This window comes from Ranitomeya imitator, chromosome 7 (assembly GCF_032444005.1).
Source record: "Ranitomeya imitator isolate aRanImi1 chromosome 7, aRanImi1.pri, whole genome shotgun sequence".
Taxonomy (NCBI): domain Eukaryota; kingdom Metazoa; phylum Chordata; class Amphibia; order Anura; family Dendrobatidae; genus Ranitomeya; species Ranitomeya imitator.
Genome location: NC_091288.1, coordinates 31,348,264 through 31,365,048, shown reverse-complemented (window position 1 = coordinate 31,365,048; position 16,785 = coordinate 31,348,264). Strand labels below are relative to the sequence as shown.

The window sequence follows — 16,785 nt, the reverse complement described above, 5'->3', positions numbered from 1 at the left end:
TCAAATTATTTGCCTACCTTCTTATTACAATGACAGAAGCCCCCAATGAACACTATCTGGCCAGGGTGAATGCCACACGAACGTGCTTGGAAATCCTGGAGGTTTAAAGCTAAAAATAAATAAAAAATAATATTCTGGAATGAAAATCTAAAGCAAATCCAGTGTGTGAGAAGGGAAATTAAGCTCTCAAAGTATTCCGATAAAATCCAACAACATTTATTGTACGATAAAAAACAAACATTAAAATCTGTTGCAGCTAAATACCACAATGAAGAGAGCAAACGGGTTTCAGATTACAATGACTAAAGACTCCGTCCGAAACTCGTTTGCTCTCTTTATTGTTTTTTCTATAATAAAAGTTTTGGGATTTCATCAGAATATATTAGAAGCTGAATTTCTCATTGAACCAGGAGTTTTTGTGCCTCTGGATGTTCCAGTGGGTGAGCAGATTTTCCTCTTTCTATATGTCCTACCCCAAAGCTATTGGAAATCAGGTCTGTTGTGAGCGGCTCCGTATGCACTGCAGATGGACACGGGAGCTGCATTTACATTGCATGGATTATCCTGGTCTGGAAAACAGACTAAAGTAACGCATGCTGTGATTTTTCTCCAAGCAAACCATTGGTCCACATGGAAATTTGGCCATGTGCACTGGCTCAAAAGGGTCTGTGCATTCTCCAGGTATAGTAGATGGCGCACACGAAAACGTGGACAGCACGTGGACTGATAGGACTCGTTCAGACAAGCATACAAGTGTCATATGAAATCCACAATGCAAAGTGAATTATTAGTGTCGCCATCAGTCCGAACACAGAATATTGCATTGTATCAATAAAAATACGATCAGAAAGCAAAAAGTAGCATGGATGACATTATACAGCAATACTGAGTACTGTGGATGTAGAATCCAGCTTTGGAGGGAGATAAAACACTTGCTAGAAAGAAGCAGCTTAAGTCTGTGTGTCTCTCACACACTCTCTGCTCTTTCCCCTTTCACCCATAGTCATCAATACTTAACCAGACAGATTTGGGGATAAGTGGCTCATAAGTGGAGAACGCAGAGATGTTAGATAGTTAACTATTATATATATATATATATCTCGCAAAATCTTTGCTATTACAGTGACCATTTTACATTATGTATATGTAAAGTGTGGATAGTAGCAAATATCTTGTACCAAAAAGGAAATTTCCTTTCATTGAAGAAATACATTGCCAAAAACAGTGATCCGCTGTGTCCTTAGATCCTAGGGCTCACACAATCCAGCCTATCTGAGAAACTCATCAGGGTTTGGGTCTCTGCGCTGCTTTAATTAACTTCTAAATGCGATTAATTTTCTTTTGGGGAAACATCAAAGACCCTCTGCAGGAATCGTTACTGATCTTTAGTGGAGTTTTCTCATCGCTGTCCTCATTTCTTCCTGTAAGTAGAAGCTAGCTGTGGAAAATACATTAAAAAAATGGTTTTCTGTCGGTATAAAAATGTGACATCAACTACTAATAGAAAGTTACAAGTTCTACACAAAACTCATCAAAGGTTGAGACCTACTGAAATCCTTCATTCTTGGGACACGTTTTTTACCGTAGAAATGTAGCTATTTCCACATTTTCTTCACCCCCATCCTGCCAGAGGAGGAAGCCGCTAATCACAGCACCCATGAATAAACTGAATGGGGAGTGGCGTCTACATGTTGCTACGCCCATTTGGACTTGATTGATGTCAGCTGGCACTGACCACATATCCAGCATGTGGTCAGTGCCAGCTGTGACAAGCGGCATTGGTCAATGCAGAGCGGGTGTGATAACCGCGAGGAGGCAGAGACTAGCAAAGATAATGCCTTTGCACTTCTGAATCTAGGGTGTTTCTTTGCTGGCTTCTCTCCTGAGAATGGCCATACCACTGGTTCTACGACCAAATCAATGCAATGACGAGATAATCGTGTACCTGTAATGAAGACGAGAGGGTCAGGCTACCGTACATTATAAACCCAGGAGAAGGTCCCCATGAAGGCCTGCCTCATTGCCTACATCAGTGTTCCCCAACTCCGGTCCTCAGGAGCCACCAACAGGTCATGTTTTCAGGATTTCCTTAGTATTGCACAGGTGATAATTGCATCACCTGCACAGGCAATAATTCCATCACCTGTGCAATACTTAAGAAATCCTGAAACCATGACCTGTTGGTGGCTCTTGAGGACCGGAGTTGGGGAACACTGGTCTACATGGTTTTCAGCCTAATCACTTGTTATCATTGAATACAAAAGCAGGACTCATTGCTGAAGAGGATAGACCTCCATTTCAGCCTCCGTTGTTGTCTTGCTCTTCGGACTGGTCTCCCATCGCGTACAGCCAAGCACTGCTAGGAATGCATCCTGATATGGTGCCCAAATGCATGCAGTGTGGCAGGACCTTCCTCAGACAACCATTAACATCCTCACTGATAGCAGCCTAAGAGTTTCAGTGAGTGACTTTCTGCGCATGGTGCTTATATTCGATACCGAGATGCTTTGAAGATTTTGTTTGTTTCTTTCAACCTTGCATATGATTAAATGGAATCCAAGAGCAGGTTTTGATATGTAATCTGACAGCAGCATGATGTAGGGGCTGGTAGTCTATTGTGTCCCTTACATCTGAGGTTACTCTGTTTTTTTGTTATTATTCTATTATTTCAATAGTTTTTAAAGAATTTAATAACATACAATTTTATGATAATTTTGAATTTGTGCATTTCCGTTCACTCCCTTTGGATGTTTCAGTGTAAAGGACAGAATAATATACTCTCAAATTACATTAAAAAAACTGCTGACAAATTACCTTTAAAGGTGATATGTCAGTATGATCAACCCTCCTACATAGGCACATAGGTCAAAGAAAGTTGAATGAATAGGCACCTTGATATCTGTAATCCGATGAATAGGTCCTGAAAAATCCATGTTTTTCTTACACGCAAGTGACCTGAAACGATCTCCGTGCCAAATTAATTCAGATTTCACTCCACTTACTTCTCATATATGCTCTACTATCAATCCCTGATTCATTAAGCACAGCATCACATGACCAACTAGAGCCAGTACCATTGCTGCCTGCTGAGGAAACAGTGTGACCATCTTCTCCTCTACAGTCTCCTGTGACAATAGCTGTGTAATCATCATTATGAACTGCGATAGAAGTTTCTGCTTTGGGCAGCCCGTCCCCCTAGGCTATGACTGCAACCACTATAGTTATACTCCTCAAAAAATTATGGAATACATTCCCATCAGCCAGAAATGATTTCTTCATTTAATATAGACATGAAAGTAGACATAGGTAACACCGTGCATATTAAGTGTTTTTGCAGATGAAGCAGTGGTTTATAGGTCTTCTTGCTGATCAGCTACATGTACATATCACTGTATCCATAAATTCTAGAATGGAAAATCTGGAATCCCTCCGACTTAAGTTCGCATACAGCACCTCTGCTTTACCGGAGAAGACTAGGGAGTCCTTACGCCTACGTCAATATAATTAGGACCACGGAAGCCGCGAGGCAAGTCCAAAAAGTTCAATGTTATTAGAGCGATCATCATCATGAACCGCGGAGAAATTCAACAGGCGCCATTGTGTTTGTTTATACGGAGCCGCTGGGGAATATGACAGATGACGGTCTGGCCGAGGAACCTTCCTAATGACCAGAGATGGCGGCTCATTATGCGCATTGACTATGGGTTTTGGCCGCAGCTTCAGAGTCTTTGAAATCTCATTTAATCTTTCAGAACAAACGTAAGAGCATACCTATCCGTGACCAGCGAGTGCGAAGAGGCTAATGGGCTGCGAGGCAACCTGACATCGGCAGAAAAAAAGGAAAATAAATGTAAGACAAGAACATGGCTGACTGCGCCGCTCTGATTGTTAGACAATGTTCTTCTCCTCGGCAGGAGTGGAAGGCGGCACACATCCGACCATCCGCCTTTGTTTTCTATCCATTAGATACTGATAGGAAACCGATGAGAATTTACTTTACTAGAAGTAGAAGGAGGAGAAGAAGAAGACGAAGAAGACGAAGACGGACGGAAGGAAGGAAGGAAGGAAGGAAGGAAGGAAGGAAGGAAGGAAGGAAGGAAGGAGGGAAGAAACAAAGAAAGAAAGAAAGAAAGAAAGAAGAAAGAAAGAAAGAAAGAAAGAAGGAAGAAAGAAAGAAAGGAAGAAGAAGGAAGGAAGGAAGGAAGGAAGAAAGAAAGAAAGAACGAAGGAACGAACGAACGAACGAAGGAAGGAAGGAAGGAAGGAAGGAAGGAAGGAAGGAAGGAAGGAAGGAAGGAAGGAAGGAAGGAAGAAAGAAAGAAAGAAAGAAAGAAAGAAAGAAAGAAAGAAGGAACGAACGAAGGAAGGAAGGAAGGAAGGAAGGAAGGAAGGAAGGAAGAAAGAAAGAAAGAAAGAAAGGAAGAAAGAAGAAGGAAGGAAGGAAGGAAGAAAGAAGAAGGAAGGAAGGAAGGAAGGAAGAAAAAAGAAGGAAGGAAGAAAGAAAGAAAGATGGAAGGAAGAAAGAAGAAGGAAGGAAGGAAGGAAGGAAGGAAGGAAGGAAGGAAGGAAGGAAGGAAGGAAGGAAGAAAGAAAGAAAGAAAGAAAGAAAGAAAGAAAGAAAGAAAGAAAGAAAGAAAGAAAGAAAGAGAGGAAGGAAGGAGAAAGAAGAAGAAGCTGTAAATGTAGTTAAAGAAGAGAAAGGAGAAGTTGGACGCGGAGGATCGTTCTTGTTCTGTCTGACCAAGTCCTCTGAACGAGATGCATGAAGAATATCAAACGGCCATGCAGTCACGGCCAAGATTTAAAGACTGCCAGTAAAGGTGAAATGGCGCCACTTCATTTTCGGATGTCAGGAAAAGTAAGTGTCGGAGAGAAAGCGTCCGGACATTGCTATGCACTTCATTAAAACCGGAGGAGAAGAAAGGAAATAATGGACATTTCCATTATTATTACATTTACGGACGGAGTTGGCGTGACAGTAATGTATGGACGTCACGCTGTAGGAAACGCAGTTTTTTTTTCTTCTGACAACTCACTAGGAAGTGTCCTGACTTTAAATGCCCTTAATATATTCTAAGGTATCATTTCCAGGTTTATCAACGGTCTACATAAAACATTGCAGTTAAAATTGTCAATACATTACGTTTTCGCTTATCCAGATATTATACCCCAGAGCTGCATTCATAATTGTGCCTGGCTTCTCTTGGAAAACAGCCGCTAACAACTAAGCTGAAATGGTATAGCCCGGAGCTGCACTCATAATTCTGCACACTCAGCTCTGCTCCTGTAATGTACGCACGAGCACTCAGGAAAAGGTGGATTTTTTTTTTACTTTCATTTGATCAGATAATATTTCTGTACAGAGTATGAAGATACAAGGAGGAAGGGAAAAAAGAACACAGATTTATGCTCTAGTATACAGGTAGCTCTATGAAATACAAGCATTAGTACATAATGCTGAAAATTAGGTGTATGAAGCCATTAGTTGCATTTGCAAACAATACTGAGTTGGAAATGTAGCCAAGAGCTGTATTCATAATTCTGCATATTTTTTTTTTTAACATCTCTAATAACTCGACTCAGCTCCTACAATACAATTTTGTGCTCAAAAGAAAAGATGGGCTTTTAATTGATCAGATTACCGCACAGTGTAGACCACCACATTGTCCAAAAACAAGACACTGAATCAGCAGGGAATTGTGGGAGATTTATGCTCTGGTATACTAAAAGCTCTATGAACTAAAAGCAATAGTACATATTGCCTGACATTTAAGTGTAGTATGATGCTTTTAGTTGACCTTGTAAATATATTACAACTACCCACTTATACAGATTTAGAAATGTTATTTCCCACAGCTGCATTCATAATTCTGCAATTTGTTTTGGACAGAAAGTCAACAGACTCATATCTAATAAGTCCGCTCCTAAAATGCAATCTTGTGCACTCGAGAAGAGATGGATTTATTGATCACATTATTGTACCGTGTGTAACAATCCCATTTTTGAGAGAAGAGACACTGATTCAGCAGGGAATGCTGGGAGATGTGTGCGCTACGTATCACATTCAGGTGAATGAAGAGACTAGAATTTCTGGATTGTGAAGCAAGCAAACAATACACGACAGTGGGCAACCTGGCAAGAAGAGACACTGCAGCTGGCACTTAGTGGAAGGAGGGGCTATGACAGCAGGTAGCGGTAGTGGGAGGGGCAAAATTGTGGGGGCGCGCACAGGCGCAAAAAATGGGAAAAAAAAATTAATTTTGGGATTTTATGAAAAATTTCCCTACATAAGGAATGTAACATTTTTGACTTGGGTCTCACGGGCATATCGCCACATAACCGCGGCTCTAGGGGGGTGCGGTTCGACAACTAATATCATATCCGAGTTAATTACCGGCTCGGCTGCCGTCACTTACGGTAAAAAACCTGCCTGGCAACCCTATTTCTACAAGTTCATTTTGATAATTACATCTGTATTAAAATAATAATTAGCGCGTGTACCGTACGGCGTGACACGAATGCAGTGAAGAACACGGGAGGGGTCGACTCCTGGTCAAAAACACTCATCTGCCGTTAAATCAGTCATTAGCCGGTGAATTTGTGTATGAACGAAGCATTTTTCATTTTATGAATTACGTTGGGAATTTAAAAAAAACATAAAATGAACATTAGTCTAGGAAATTCATGAACGGCACTCAATTATTTTTTTGCCAATATCATAGCAGCTTGAGATTGAATGTTAATGCATTAGATAATCAGCGGACTTGGCGTAAGAGACGATTTTATATAAATAATCGTAATAATGAAAATTGCAGAGGGAACAAATTACCCAAACAAAAGCGGGAGGCAGCGGCGTTCGGCAATCACACGACGCTCCGCATTACAAACATTTTAATTAGCGGCCGCCGCCGCACTGGTGCTTCTATTTTCATGGCGGACAATGCAAGTCACGACCCAATATTATAAATATACGCAGGGCTAGTGTAAATTAGATGCAGGCCATTTTGATGCCTAAAATTAGGGGAGTGTGTCGGAATAAAATGACTGTTCAAACCAAGCACAGGCGCCCAGTGCACCCTTGGGGTGGTCGAGGGGTTCAGGAAACTTCTTTCAACTTTTTGTCTTCCATCGATCTTTGCCTTCGTTCTCTCCCCTATAAAGCCAGAGCTGTCAATCAAGGAAGAGGAGGGCTGACACAGATGTAAATTAAGTTCCTGCGAGGGTGCACTAAATTGTTTGTTCATGCCGAGGGTGCACCATGCAACTGTGCTTGGTTTGTCACAAATTTTCCCCATTGAATTCAGTGATGAAGTCAAATTTCTGCAATCTCACAAAGATCCCATAACGCCTAAACGATGGCTCCTCTGACATCACATCATGCCGTATATATACCCCGGTATGTCCTATAATTGCTGTATTGCTCAATAGTTACAAGGTTTGGCCGCCGCGCGCTCCACTCACCGGTCACGAGCTCTCTAATTTCTTGGTCGTTGGTTTTTCTCAGTAGTCTAAGGAGGGCAGGGATCCCGCCTGCGTTCTTCACCGCAATCTTGTTTTCATCAGTAGATTTGCCATATACTAGGTTTCTTAAGGCGCCGCATGCGTTTTTCTGAACTTCCAGGACTTTGTGATCCAGAAGATCGACCAGATGCTTTATTCCTCCGAGTCGACAAACCTGAAAAAGTAAAAAAAATATATATATATAAAAAAAAAAAAAAAAAAAAAAAACACAAACAAAATGCAAATCAGAAAACTGTAGCAACAAAGAATCTAAATGTGGCACTGATGTTGTGCCCAGATCTAAAGGGAGAGGGATGTGCAAAGTCATATCCAGGAATATACCCTCTACATTAAATAAAAATGTCACAACCCCTCCGCAGTCAGTTGTGCCCTAACCGCTGCGCGGATCCTACTGCTTTGGGATATTTTACTTCCTTCTTTTAATATATTTCTTGTATTCTGTGCCCTGAACCAACCAGATGCCCATCCCCTTCCCTCCCATTGAGTACAGTCCCACACACACTGTGGGATACTGCAGCTGCATCCCCCTCCTCCCTCATTTTATCCATGATGGATGTTTTGGGTTTCCAAAAGGGTAGAAACCGTAGGAAAACTTCAGGGCTCCTCAGATATTCACATCCATTGGTGATTAAAAAAAAGAAAGAAAAGCAAAACAATGTCCTCCACCACTGCGATGGTCTTGTTGGTCTTCAGTGGTGGGGGATCTACAGGAATAAAAATCAGCGTTCTTGCAATACGAAGGAACTGAGTACCACCTACGGGAGGTGACACACCTAAAAGTCAAGGGACCAGGGATAAATGCAAAGGTGGAAATTCATCTGCAAACAGCGGTTTTGGGGAGTTTTGCCCCTCATCAGAGCAGAGCACAGACTAGCCGTCAGAGTGAGATGCCCTTGAGGCAGCGTGGGGGAACCAGCAATGGTGCATGGGAGTAGAGTATGCAAATTAGCTCACTAGGAGATTGAAAGAAGCCACCTGAAGGGCATCAGGGTCAGGTAGCCAGGGTTGTGTTGCAAGGCTGGTGAAAGGACCAGACATGGACTTCTACGTTGGCAACCTCTCGGCAGTATTTGTAAGATAGTTCTCTTGGAGAATCACTGGAGTCCTGGGTTCAAATCTCACCAAGGACAACATTTGCAAGGAGTTTGTATGTTCTCTCTGTGATTGCGTGGATTTTCCGGTTTCCTTCCATACTCCAAAGTGTGTGGATTAGGGAATGTGGATTGTGAGCCCCAAAGGGGACAGTGATGATGATGTAGAGCGCTGCGGAATATGATGGTGCTACATAAGAAATGCGTAATAAATACATTTTCATACTTTGCTCCCATGAAGCACTCACTGCCTGTAAGACTCCAATTCCTTAAAGGCTTTTTCACTATCTTCATAAATATATACTTGGATAATGGTTGTAGAAACAAGCACTTTTGCGATTTATTAAAAATTGAAGCCGTTCTTGAGATATTAACACTTTTCTTGTGCTAACAGCTCGTTGCCTAGGAGACCGACCACCAGATTGTAAGATGGCCGAGATTAGGGGGGAAAAGCGCGCTCTGGAAATGCTACACACCTTCAAAAACAATGCTTTCAAGATTGACAGAAAAGAGCTGGTAAGCTCTGCAAATTTTCTGCGGTCTAGCAGCGGTGGTCGGTCTCCAAGGCAACGGACTGTAAATAAAAGAAATGTTAATATCTCAAGAAAGGCCAAAAAGTTTAATAAGCAGTAAACTGCAAGTGTTTGTATTTACTAGCAGTATCTGAAATACCCATTTGTGTAGGTGAGAAAAACCTTTTAAAGAGAAATGGTCAGGTCGAAAAACGCTATTAAAATCGCAGATATGGGGTTAATCTGCAGATTACAGTGCTGACCGGCCGACTTACTCAAAGTGTGGCTACCGGGACAAATGGAACTTTATTCCTCCTGGAAGCCGCCAGCTTTTAGTTAGAGGCGGAGCAGAGAGATTTCAGTCACTGTGCAGTATACAGTGAGCGCCGCCTATAAGCACGCCCTGGCACTTTGATTGACAGCTTGCCCAGATGCACGGCACCTCCTAATGTCCTCAGTCATGCCAGTTTAATCACATTACCTCCTCCTAATTGTACCGGTAAAAAAATTAAATAAAAAGTATGATGCAAAAGCAAATTCTCTTGCTCATCGCACTGCGCTCTCGTAGCGAGCATCCGCAGCACGCCGATGATTATACAACCACTTTAGATGATGGTGTAAATCCTGAATTCATGCGACGTGCAAGTGATAGAGATGAGATGGTTCTACCTAAATAACAGCGTTTCATTTCTGCAGCCTGAATGCGGCTCGTATTCTGTGACAGAGGAAAAGATTGCTATAATTTCGCCGGAGTTTAAAACACAATTATTGCTATAGGGAAAACGTTTTGTTATTTATTGATGCAGGTTATTTCGGATGGATTTTGCAGAGTTTTTTTTTCTCTTGTATCTTAAAAGCAGGTTTTTTTTTTCTTGTAAAGATCGGTTACTGTTGGCAGCAGGCAGGGCGCTGATCTGGGAACAAAGCCCCCCAGATGCAGAATCGAGGCTGACAACTATTGGGAAAAAAAACAAAACACTATTTACAGCAAGCCATCGAGCGACTTGTAGTCTCAGATCATCGGCTTGTGGATATTTTCTACACAGCAGTATCGGTTCTCTAGAAACCTATAAAAATCACTTATTGCAATGATATAAATATTACATTCACAAGCTGCCGATATTGGCTGTTGTATTAAAGATGAAACCTCCATCTTTGAAAAACGATCTATAATCTATTAAGAAAAGCTATATAATCGGGCAGCATCTAGCCTGCTTGTTGATGGTTTCCAGCAGGGGAGTAATGATTGCGGGGATAGGCCGTGACCTAGACTGGGCTAGTGCAGGAGGGAGTCTGCTGATGCCAGAACATATTTCAACTGGATGTCCGTTCAAGGACGCACATTCAGCTGAAATGCCATGTGGGGCAGAGACCCGCAGGATCCCTGCTATACAATAGACACCATTGACAAATCAGAGGCCAGCAGCTGACATGGGCGTGCAGGCGACACTTAGCAGTGAAATCATGCGCTACCCATCGCTTGCACACTGAAGTCAGCTGCTCGGACACCTCCACACAGGGACGGGAGACCGCCACACAGGGACGGGAGACCGCCACACAGGGACGGGAGACCGCCACACAGGGACGGGAGACCGCCACACAGGGACGGGAGACCTCCACACAGGGACGGGAGACCTCCACACAGGGACGGGAGACCGCCACACAGGGACGGGAGACCGCCACACAGGGACGGGAGACCGCCACACAGGGACGGGAGACCGCCACACAGGGACGGGAGACCGCCACACAGGGACGGGAGACCGCCACACAGGGACGGGAGACCGCCACACAGGGACGGGAGACCGCCACACAGGGACGGGAGACCGCCACACCGGGACGGGAGACCGCCACACAGGGACGGGAGACCGCCACACAGGGACGGGAGACCGCCACACAGGGACGGGAGACCTCCACACAGGGACGGGAGACCTCCACACAGGGACGGGAGACCTCCACACAGGGACGGGAGACCGCCACACAGGGACGGGAGACCGCCACACCGGGACGGGAGACCTCCACACAGGGACGGGAGACCTCCACACAGGGACGGGAGACCTCCACACAGGGACGGGAGACCGCCACACAGGGACGGGAGACCGCCACACAGGGACGGGAGACCTCCACACAGGGACGGGAGACCTCCACACAAGGATGGGCCAGGAAGAGGGAAATCTATACCAAGATGGGGGACACATAAACCAGGATAGGCCCTGGATGAGGGACATATATACTTGGAGGGGGACAACACGTATGTACTCATAGGATTTAGAACGCTACAAGAGACCATACGCATCATGCATCTGACTAACATGTGGGGCAGGAGGGTGGGTCTGAATTTTGCACCATGGCCCATAGGACTAGCTACGGCAATGGTTTCCATGCAGCAACAGTTTTCTATACTACTTCTAGGCTCCATATAGATTAGATTAAAAGGAAGTCAGTTAGCATAAAATGACTGTTCGCACAACTGCTTGGTGAACCCTTGACATGGCTAGACTGTTCTGTGCCTGTGCTTGGTATGAACATTCAGCACAAAATGACTGTTCAAACCAGGCACAGGGGCTAAACTGTTTTGCCAAGTCACGGATGCACCAAGCAGTTGTGCTGGGCTTGAACAGTCATATTGTGCTGACAGACATATTCTAAAGTCAACCTAACCTGCCAATAACCATTTTCCTACTGAAAAGGATCAGGCTTGTTGAATTCTAAGGCCCCCTATCTTTTCTCTCCCGTGAGATGAGTCACTCTCAGGAATATCTGGCAGGAGCTTTCTCTCCTCTCCCTATTATAAATACATGAACGCTCAGCCAAACTGATCATTCATGTGTATGAGGGATTTAGAGGAGGTAGCCATCAGTCTGGAGAGTGTTTGGCTGACAGCTAGCTAACATGTACGGGACGGGACCCTTAAAGCACTGTTCACATCGGCACCAAGTCTCAAGACCAAGTCAGAATCCAAATATGTATCGGACCCCCTTAACTTGTAATGGGGTCAGTCTAAGCTCCATCCATGGTCAGTCACGTTGACGACAAGATTAGTGCTATATTTGCAGTCAGAAATGGAGGCTGTGAGCGATACGCGATATCCACGACATGTCTAATTTTATGGGAAGGGGCTTACTTTAATATCTTACCTCAATTTTGATTTTATGGTCCCCGAAGCAGAGATGTTGCAGGTAAGCAGCGGCATTTGCTTGCACTGAAGGGAAGTGATGCTGGAGCATATGGATGACCTCGGGTAGTTCGGGATCACGCCAAGCAAACTCCCTAAAACAAGAAAATAGGTTGTTATATTTGGCAGAATGCAACTGATTTTTTTTTTTTTTAAAGACAATCCATGTACAGTGCTATATACAATAAGGAAAGGCTTTCTGTGACCGACTACCAGGAAGAACTAACAGAGCGACGCAGAGAAAAACATAAAGAAAAAAAAAATACAAACCCTACATGGCACTGTAACACGCCAACAATATGGGCGACAATAGGCAGCCATTCACTAAATGAATGAAAGAAGCAAAACACTGACAGACTAATGTGGTGAATATGATCTGAAACTAAAATAATAAATATATTATTTTAGTATATAATAAGTATATATAATAAAGGCTTAGGCCAGTGAGCCTTACTTCTATACCAGGAAAGATATTTGAACAAATTATTAAACAACAAGTATGCAAGTACTTGGATAAGTATACAGTAATTAACCAGAGCCAGCATAGGTTTGTACCAAACAAGTCATGCCAGACTAATCTAGTTTCCTTCTATGATGGAATCACTGACTGAGTGGATCAAGGAAATCAGGTATATATAGTATATCTTGACTTCAGAAAAGCATTTGATAAAGTATATCATACTATCTTTATTGAAAAAATGAACAAGTATGGGATTGACAAGGCTACGGTTTGGTGGATTCATAACTGGCTCAGTGATCGACCTCAAAGAGTGAAATAAATGGTTGCACATCCAATTGGAAAAGTGTTTCAAGTGGAGTACCACAAGACTCTGTCCTGGCTCCATCGTTGGTCAACATTTTTACAAATTATCAAGATAAGGGAACTGAAGGTAAACTAATCAAATTTGAAGGCGATGAAAAGCTAGGAGGGCTAGCTAACACTAGAGAAGACAGAAATAATTCAGAAGGATCTAGATAAGCTTTAACAATAGGCAGAGAAATAGAACGGTATTTAACAGGGATAAATGCAAGATTCTACATCTGGGCAAGAAAAACGAAAATTACATCTATAGAGTGGGAGGAATAGAACTAAGCAACAGCATGTGTGACTCGGATATACTAAAAGATCACAGACTGCACATGAGTCAACAGTGTGATGCAGAAGCAAAAAGGCAAACAGTTCCAGGATGCATTAAGAGAAGCAAAGAGTCTAGATCAGATGAAGTGATTATCCCCTGTACTCCTCCTTGGTCAGACCTCATCTGGAATATTGTGTCCAGTTCTGGGCACCACATTTTAAAATAGACATTGAAAAACTGGAGCAAGTTCAGAGCAGAGCTACCAGGATGGTGAGCGGACTGCAACTTCCAACTCGAACATTCTGTGATTCTATTGTTGCAACCGCAGGGTTCATCATTCAGCTTTCCCACCCTCACGATTTGTAGACGGCTATTAAGTCTCCTCTTAGCCTTCTATTTTGCAAGCTAAACATTCCCAGATCCTTTAACAGTTCCTCATATGATATAGTTTACAGTCTGCTCACCATCCCCATCGCTCTTCTCTGAACTTGCTCCAGTTATTCAAAGTCTTTTTAAAAATGTGGTGCCCAGAACTCTATTAGGCCCTTTAAATAGTTTTTGATCATAAATTATAATTCCGATATGGAAAGACGATGGCTTTCAGGACAGGGACAAACGACCAGGTAGATTGGAGAAATTGGTAATGGAAATTAAACCATAAGACACCTTTGACCTCACTTAATATTAAACAGGGGTAATAAATTGCCTCTGTCCATAAAATGTACACTTCCATCTGCCGAGCCAGCAAACCTCCCACAGCAGCGAATATCAGAAATCTATTTAGTGCTAATCATATTACGCTTGAAGAACATGAACGCCGGCTGCGTCATCCGACCGCTGGATTACGGGGAGAAAATAAGACAAAGCGCCGCCGGCAAAGCGACCGGACCGTCCGATGAAAGCCATAGTCTTGTGCTGCAGGCAGGAAGCGTTCTGGCTCGGTTTCCATACCTGTAGGTTTGCCAGCACCTTGTCGGAACGTGATAAGAGCACTCGACGGCCCCTGGCATATCGTGAAAGCAATCCACCAGTGTGCCCGCAGCTTGTGCCAGCTCAACACAAATACTGCGGTGTCATTATTAATTATACCGCGCGCCTGGATAAAAGGGAGGGATGGTGACGTAGTGGTAGTCGCCCGAGCTAAAACTAAGTCTGTAGGGTGCAATCATTTGGGCTGCATTTTTTCCTGCACAGCAGCACTCTCATCAGCATCATTGTGCAGGGAGCTGCAACCGGCCTGATCACTTGAAAGGGACGATGCCGCAGCACTGGCAAAGCTGAAGGGGATGAAGTGGTAAAGCGGAACCATGGAGCCTCCCGAGGGTCTTCTCTCAGGAGATCACGTGGTGACGGTATATGGTCATTACTTACTAAGATGGGAATAACGATTCATCTATTAGTGTGGAGAACACGTAATGCCCCATTACTCCTGCGGGGGCGCTGCAGGTAAAACTAGACAAAAACGCGTGTTACAACAGATTGCTGACCATCTCGGCAGCTGGACCCGCTGCGCTCATCATCAAAGGACCGCATAATTTTTTTATTTCGTTTATAAATCTAGTAATATTTATTTCAGAGCATTCAAATACAATTAGCATTAAATATAAGATCTACAAGGAGCCAAAGAATGCTCTGTGCCGCTGCTACGCAGCAAAATGAAGTGAGCAGTTACTGATCAATAATTCCAATCTCCTGACTGAGGGGTTATCTAGTGAGAAGAGATGATGGGTGGTGTAGTTGCACACACAACTGTACATCACCTGGAAAGTATTGTGTATGGGTCCAAATAATTAAAAACTTTCTTCCAGCAAGCATTGAAAAGGATTAATGCATGCTAGAAAGTGGGTGGAAAGGAAGTTCCAGCACCTATAGTGCTGGCAGAAAGGCAATGGTCAGATCCTCACTGATTTAAGTGATGGGATATCATCTCATTTTACATAAAACCCAACGTTTACTTGCCTGGGATCCTTCTGTATGCTGTCAATGGAGGGCGATCTTGTGGTCCCATCGTCGGCCGGGGCTGCGTGTGGCATCCGGTTGTAGCTGCCTTCGGAGACCCGGTACGGCATTGATCTGTATGGCTCTGCATAGGTAGCTGCAGTGTTGAGAGCATAATTATTTCGTTGGTATGCAAGTGTGTTACGTTGGCTCAATGTCCTGTGTAGATTACCCGACCCTAGCAAAATAAAACAGTAAATTCACGCCGTACCTCCAATAAAAGTTACCAAACTAAGCCCCTCGCTACTGAAACACGCACACAGTACGGCATTAGCACGCGGCTGATGGAGACAACAGCTAGGAGACCCCTTATCACCAGGCACTTACAACATGCAGCTGTACAGCCTGGGGGGCTAGTCATGGCGTCAGGCAGGCGCTCCGTCCCAGAGGGGTATTACACCTATGGCAGTCTGCTATAACAGGCATGGTACTATGGACCGAGGCAACTGGGGTAGCAGGGGCCCACCAGTAACACTGACTTAGGGGGCCACTGTTCAGCTTCATGCACATATTATGTTACCCTCTTCTAGACAAGAATACTCTGGGTAGTTGGTGAAATGAATGATGACATCTTAATCTTTATTTTTGCTTTAGTCTATTCATAGTGCACTGATGTATTGGCCAACGTCTGCGCAGGTTGGGGGTAAGTGGCGGCCCACCAGAGGATTCTCCGGTTCTCCAGTGGGCCAGTCCGAGCCTGACTATGGATGATGTGTGTTTTTTTATGGAATGTGCTTTACACAGATCCCCATGAAGATAGACCACTAAGATGGCTTAGGGAGACGAGGCAATGCTCTCTGGGAAAAAGTATGCAAATTAGCTCTTCTGCTGTCTCTCTAGTGCCACCTACTGGAGGTAGCTACCTTACAAGTCAATGTCCGACCCTTAATGACTTAAGATAATTAGCAAAATCAAAGTCTTCTCCTTGGAGGGCAGCTTCCTCCCATGAGACACGACCAGCATCCTCCCCTGGAGGAGAGCGAATCTGCATTACCTTCAGGAACTGAAGATTGCTGCCCCGAGGTATGAAGAACCCATCTCCGCCTACAGTAAGGGAATACAAACCTTCATGTTTGCATTCATCTGATATAATACAAGTAAAAGGGATGTAAGAGTGACGGTATATTGCTAGGATATGCCATCACTGAGGGTTGGAATCTCGGTGATCCGGCGGGTGGTGCAGCTCCATCTGGCCCGTTCCCTGCAGAGCTGCGCTCACAACCACCCACTGCACGGGAAACTGGAGTTGTCCTCAGCAAGCGGTTGGCCGGGGGACTGCTGTGTGGGAATAAGACTGGGAAGCTGCCACAGCCCCTTTAATCCTGTGATCGGTGAGGGTCTCAAAGGTGGACCCCAACTGATCATAAACTCCTAATGTTATGCAATCACACTATGAGGTGGGACCACCAACG

The 16,785-nt window shown here is 44.0% G+C and overlaps 1 protein-coding gene across 14 annotated transcripts in view; it reads right to left on the bottom strand.

Annotated features, from left to right (window-relative positions):
• The window catches only part of PKP4 (plakophilin 4), a 252,906-nt gene that overhangs the window by 43,593 nt on the left and 192,528 nt on the right, over nt 1-16,785 (bottom strand). For 7 of the 14 annotated variants that reach the window (XM_069732987.1, XM_069732990.1, XM_069732988.1 and 4 more), the window contains 3 exons: nt 15,335-15,470; nt 12,259-12,391; nt 7,462-7,675 (listed from right to left, as the gene is read on the bottom strand). In XM_069732987.1, coding sequence (XP_069589088.1) covers nt 7,462-7,675; nt 12,259-12,391; nt 15,335-15,470 — 483 coding nt within the window. Of the gene's footprint in view, nt 1-7,461; nt 7,676-12,258; nt 12,392-15,330; nt 15,552-16,785 lie in introns of all 14 variants that reach the window. The other 7 variants (XM_069732981.1, XM_069732984.1, XM_069732989.1 and 4 more) reach the window with 3 other exon arrangements.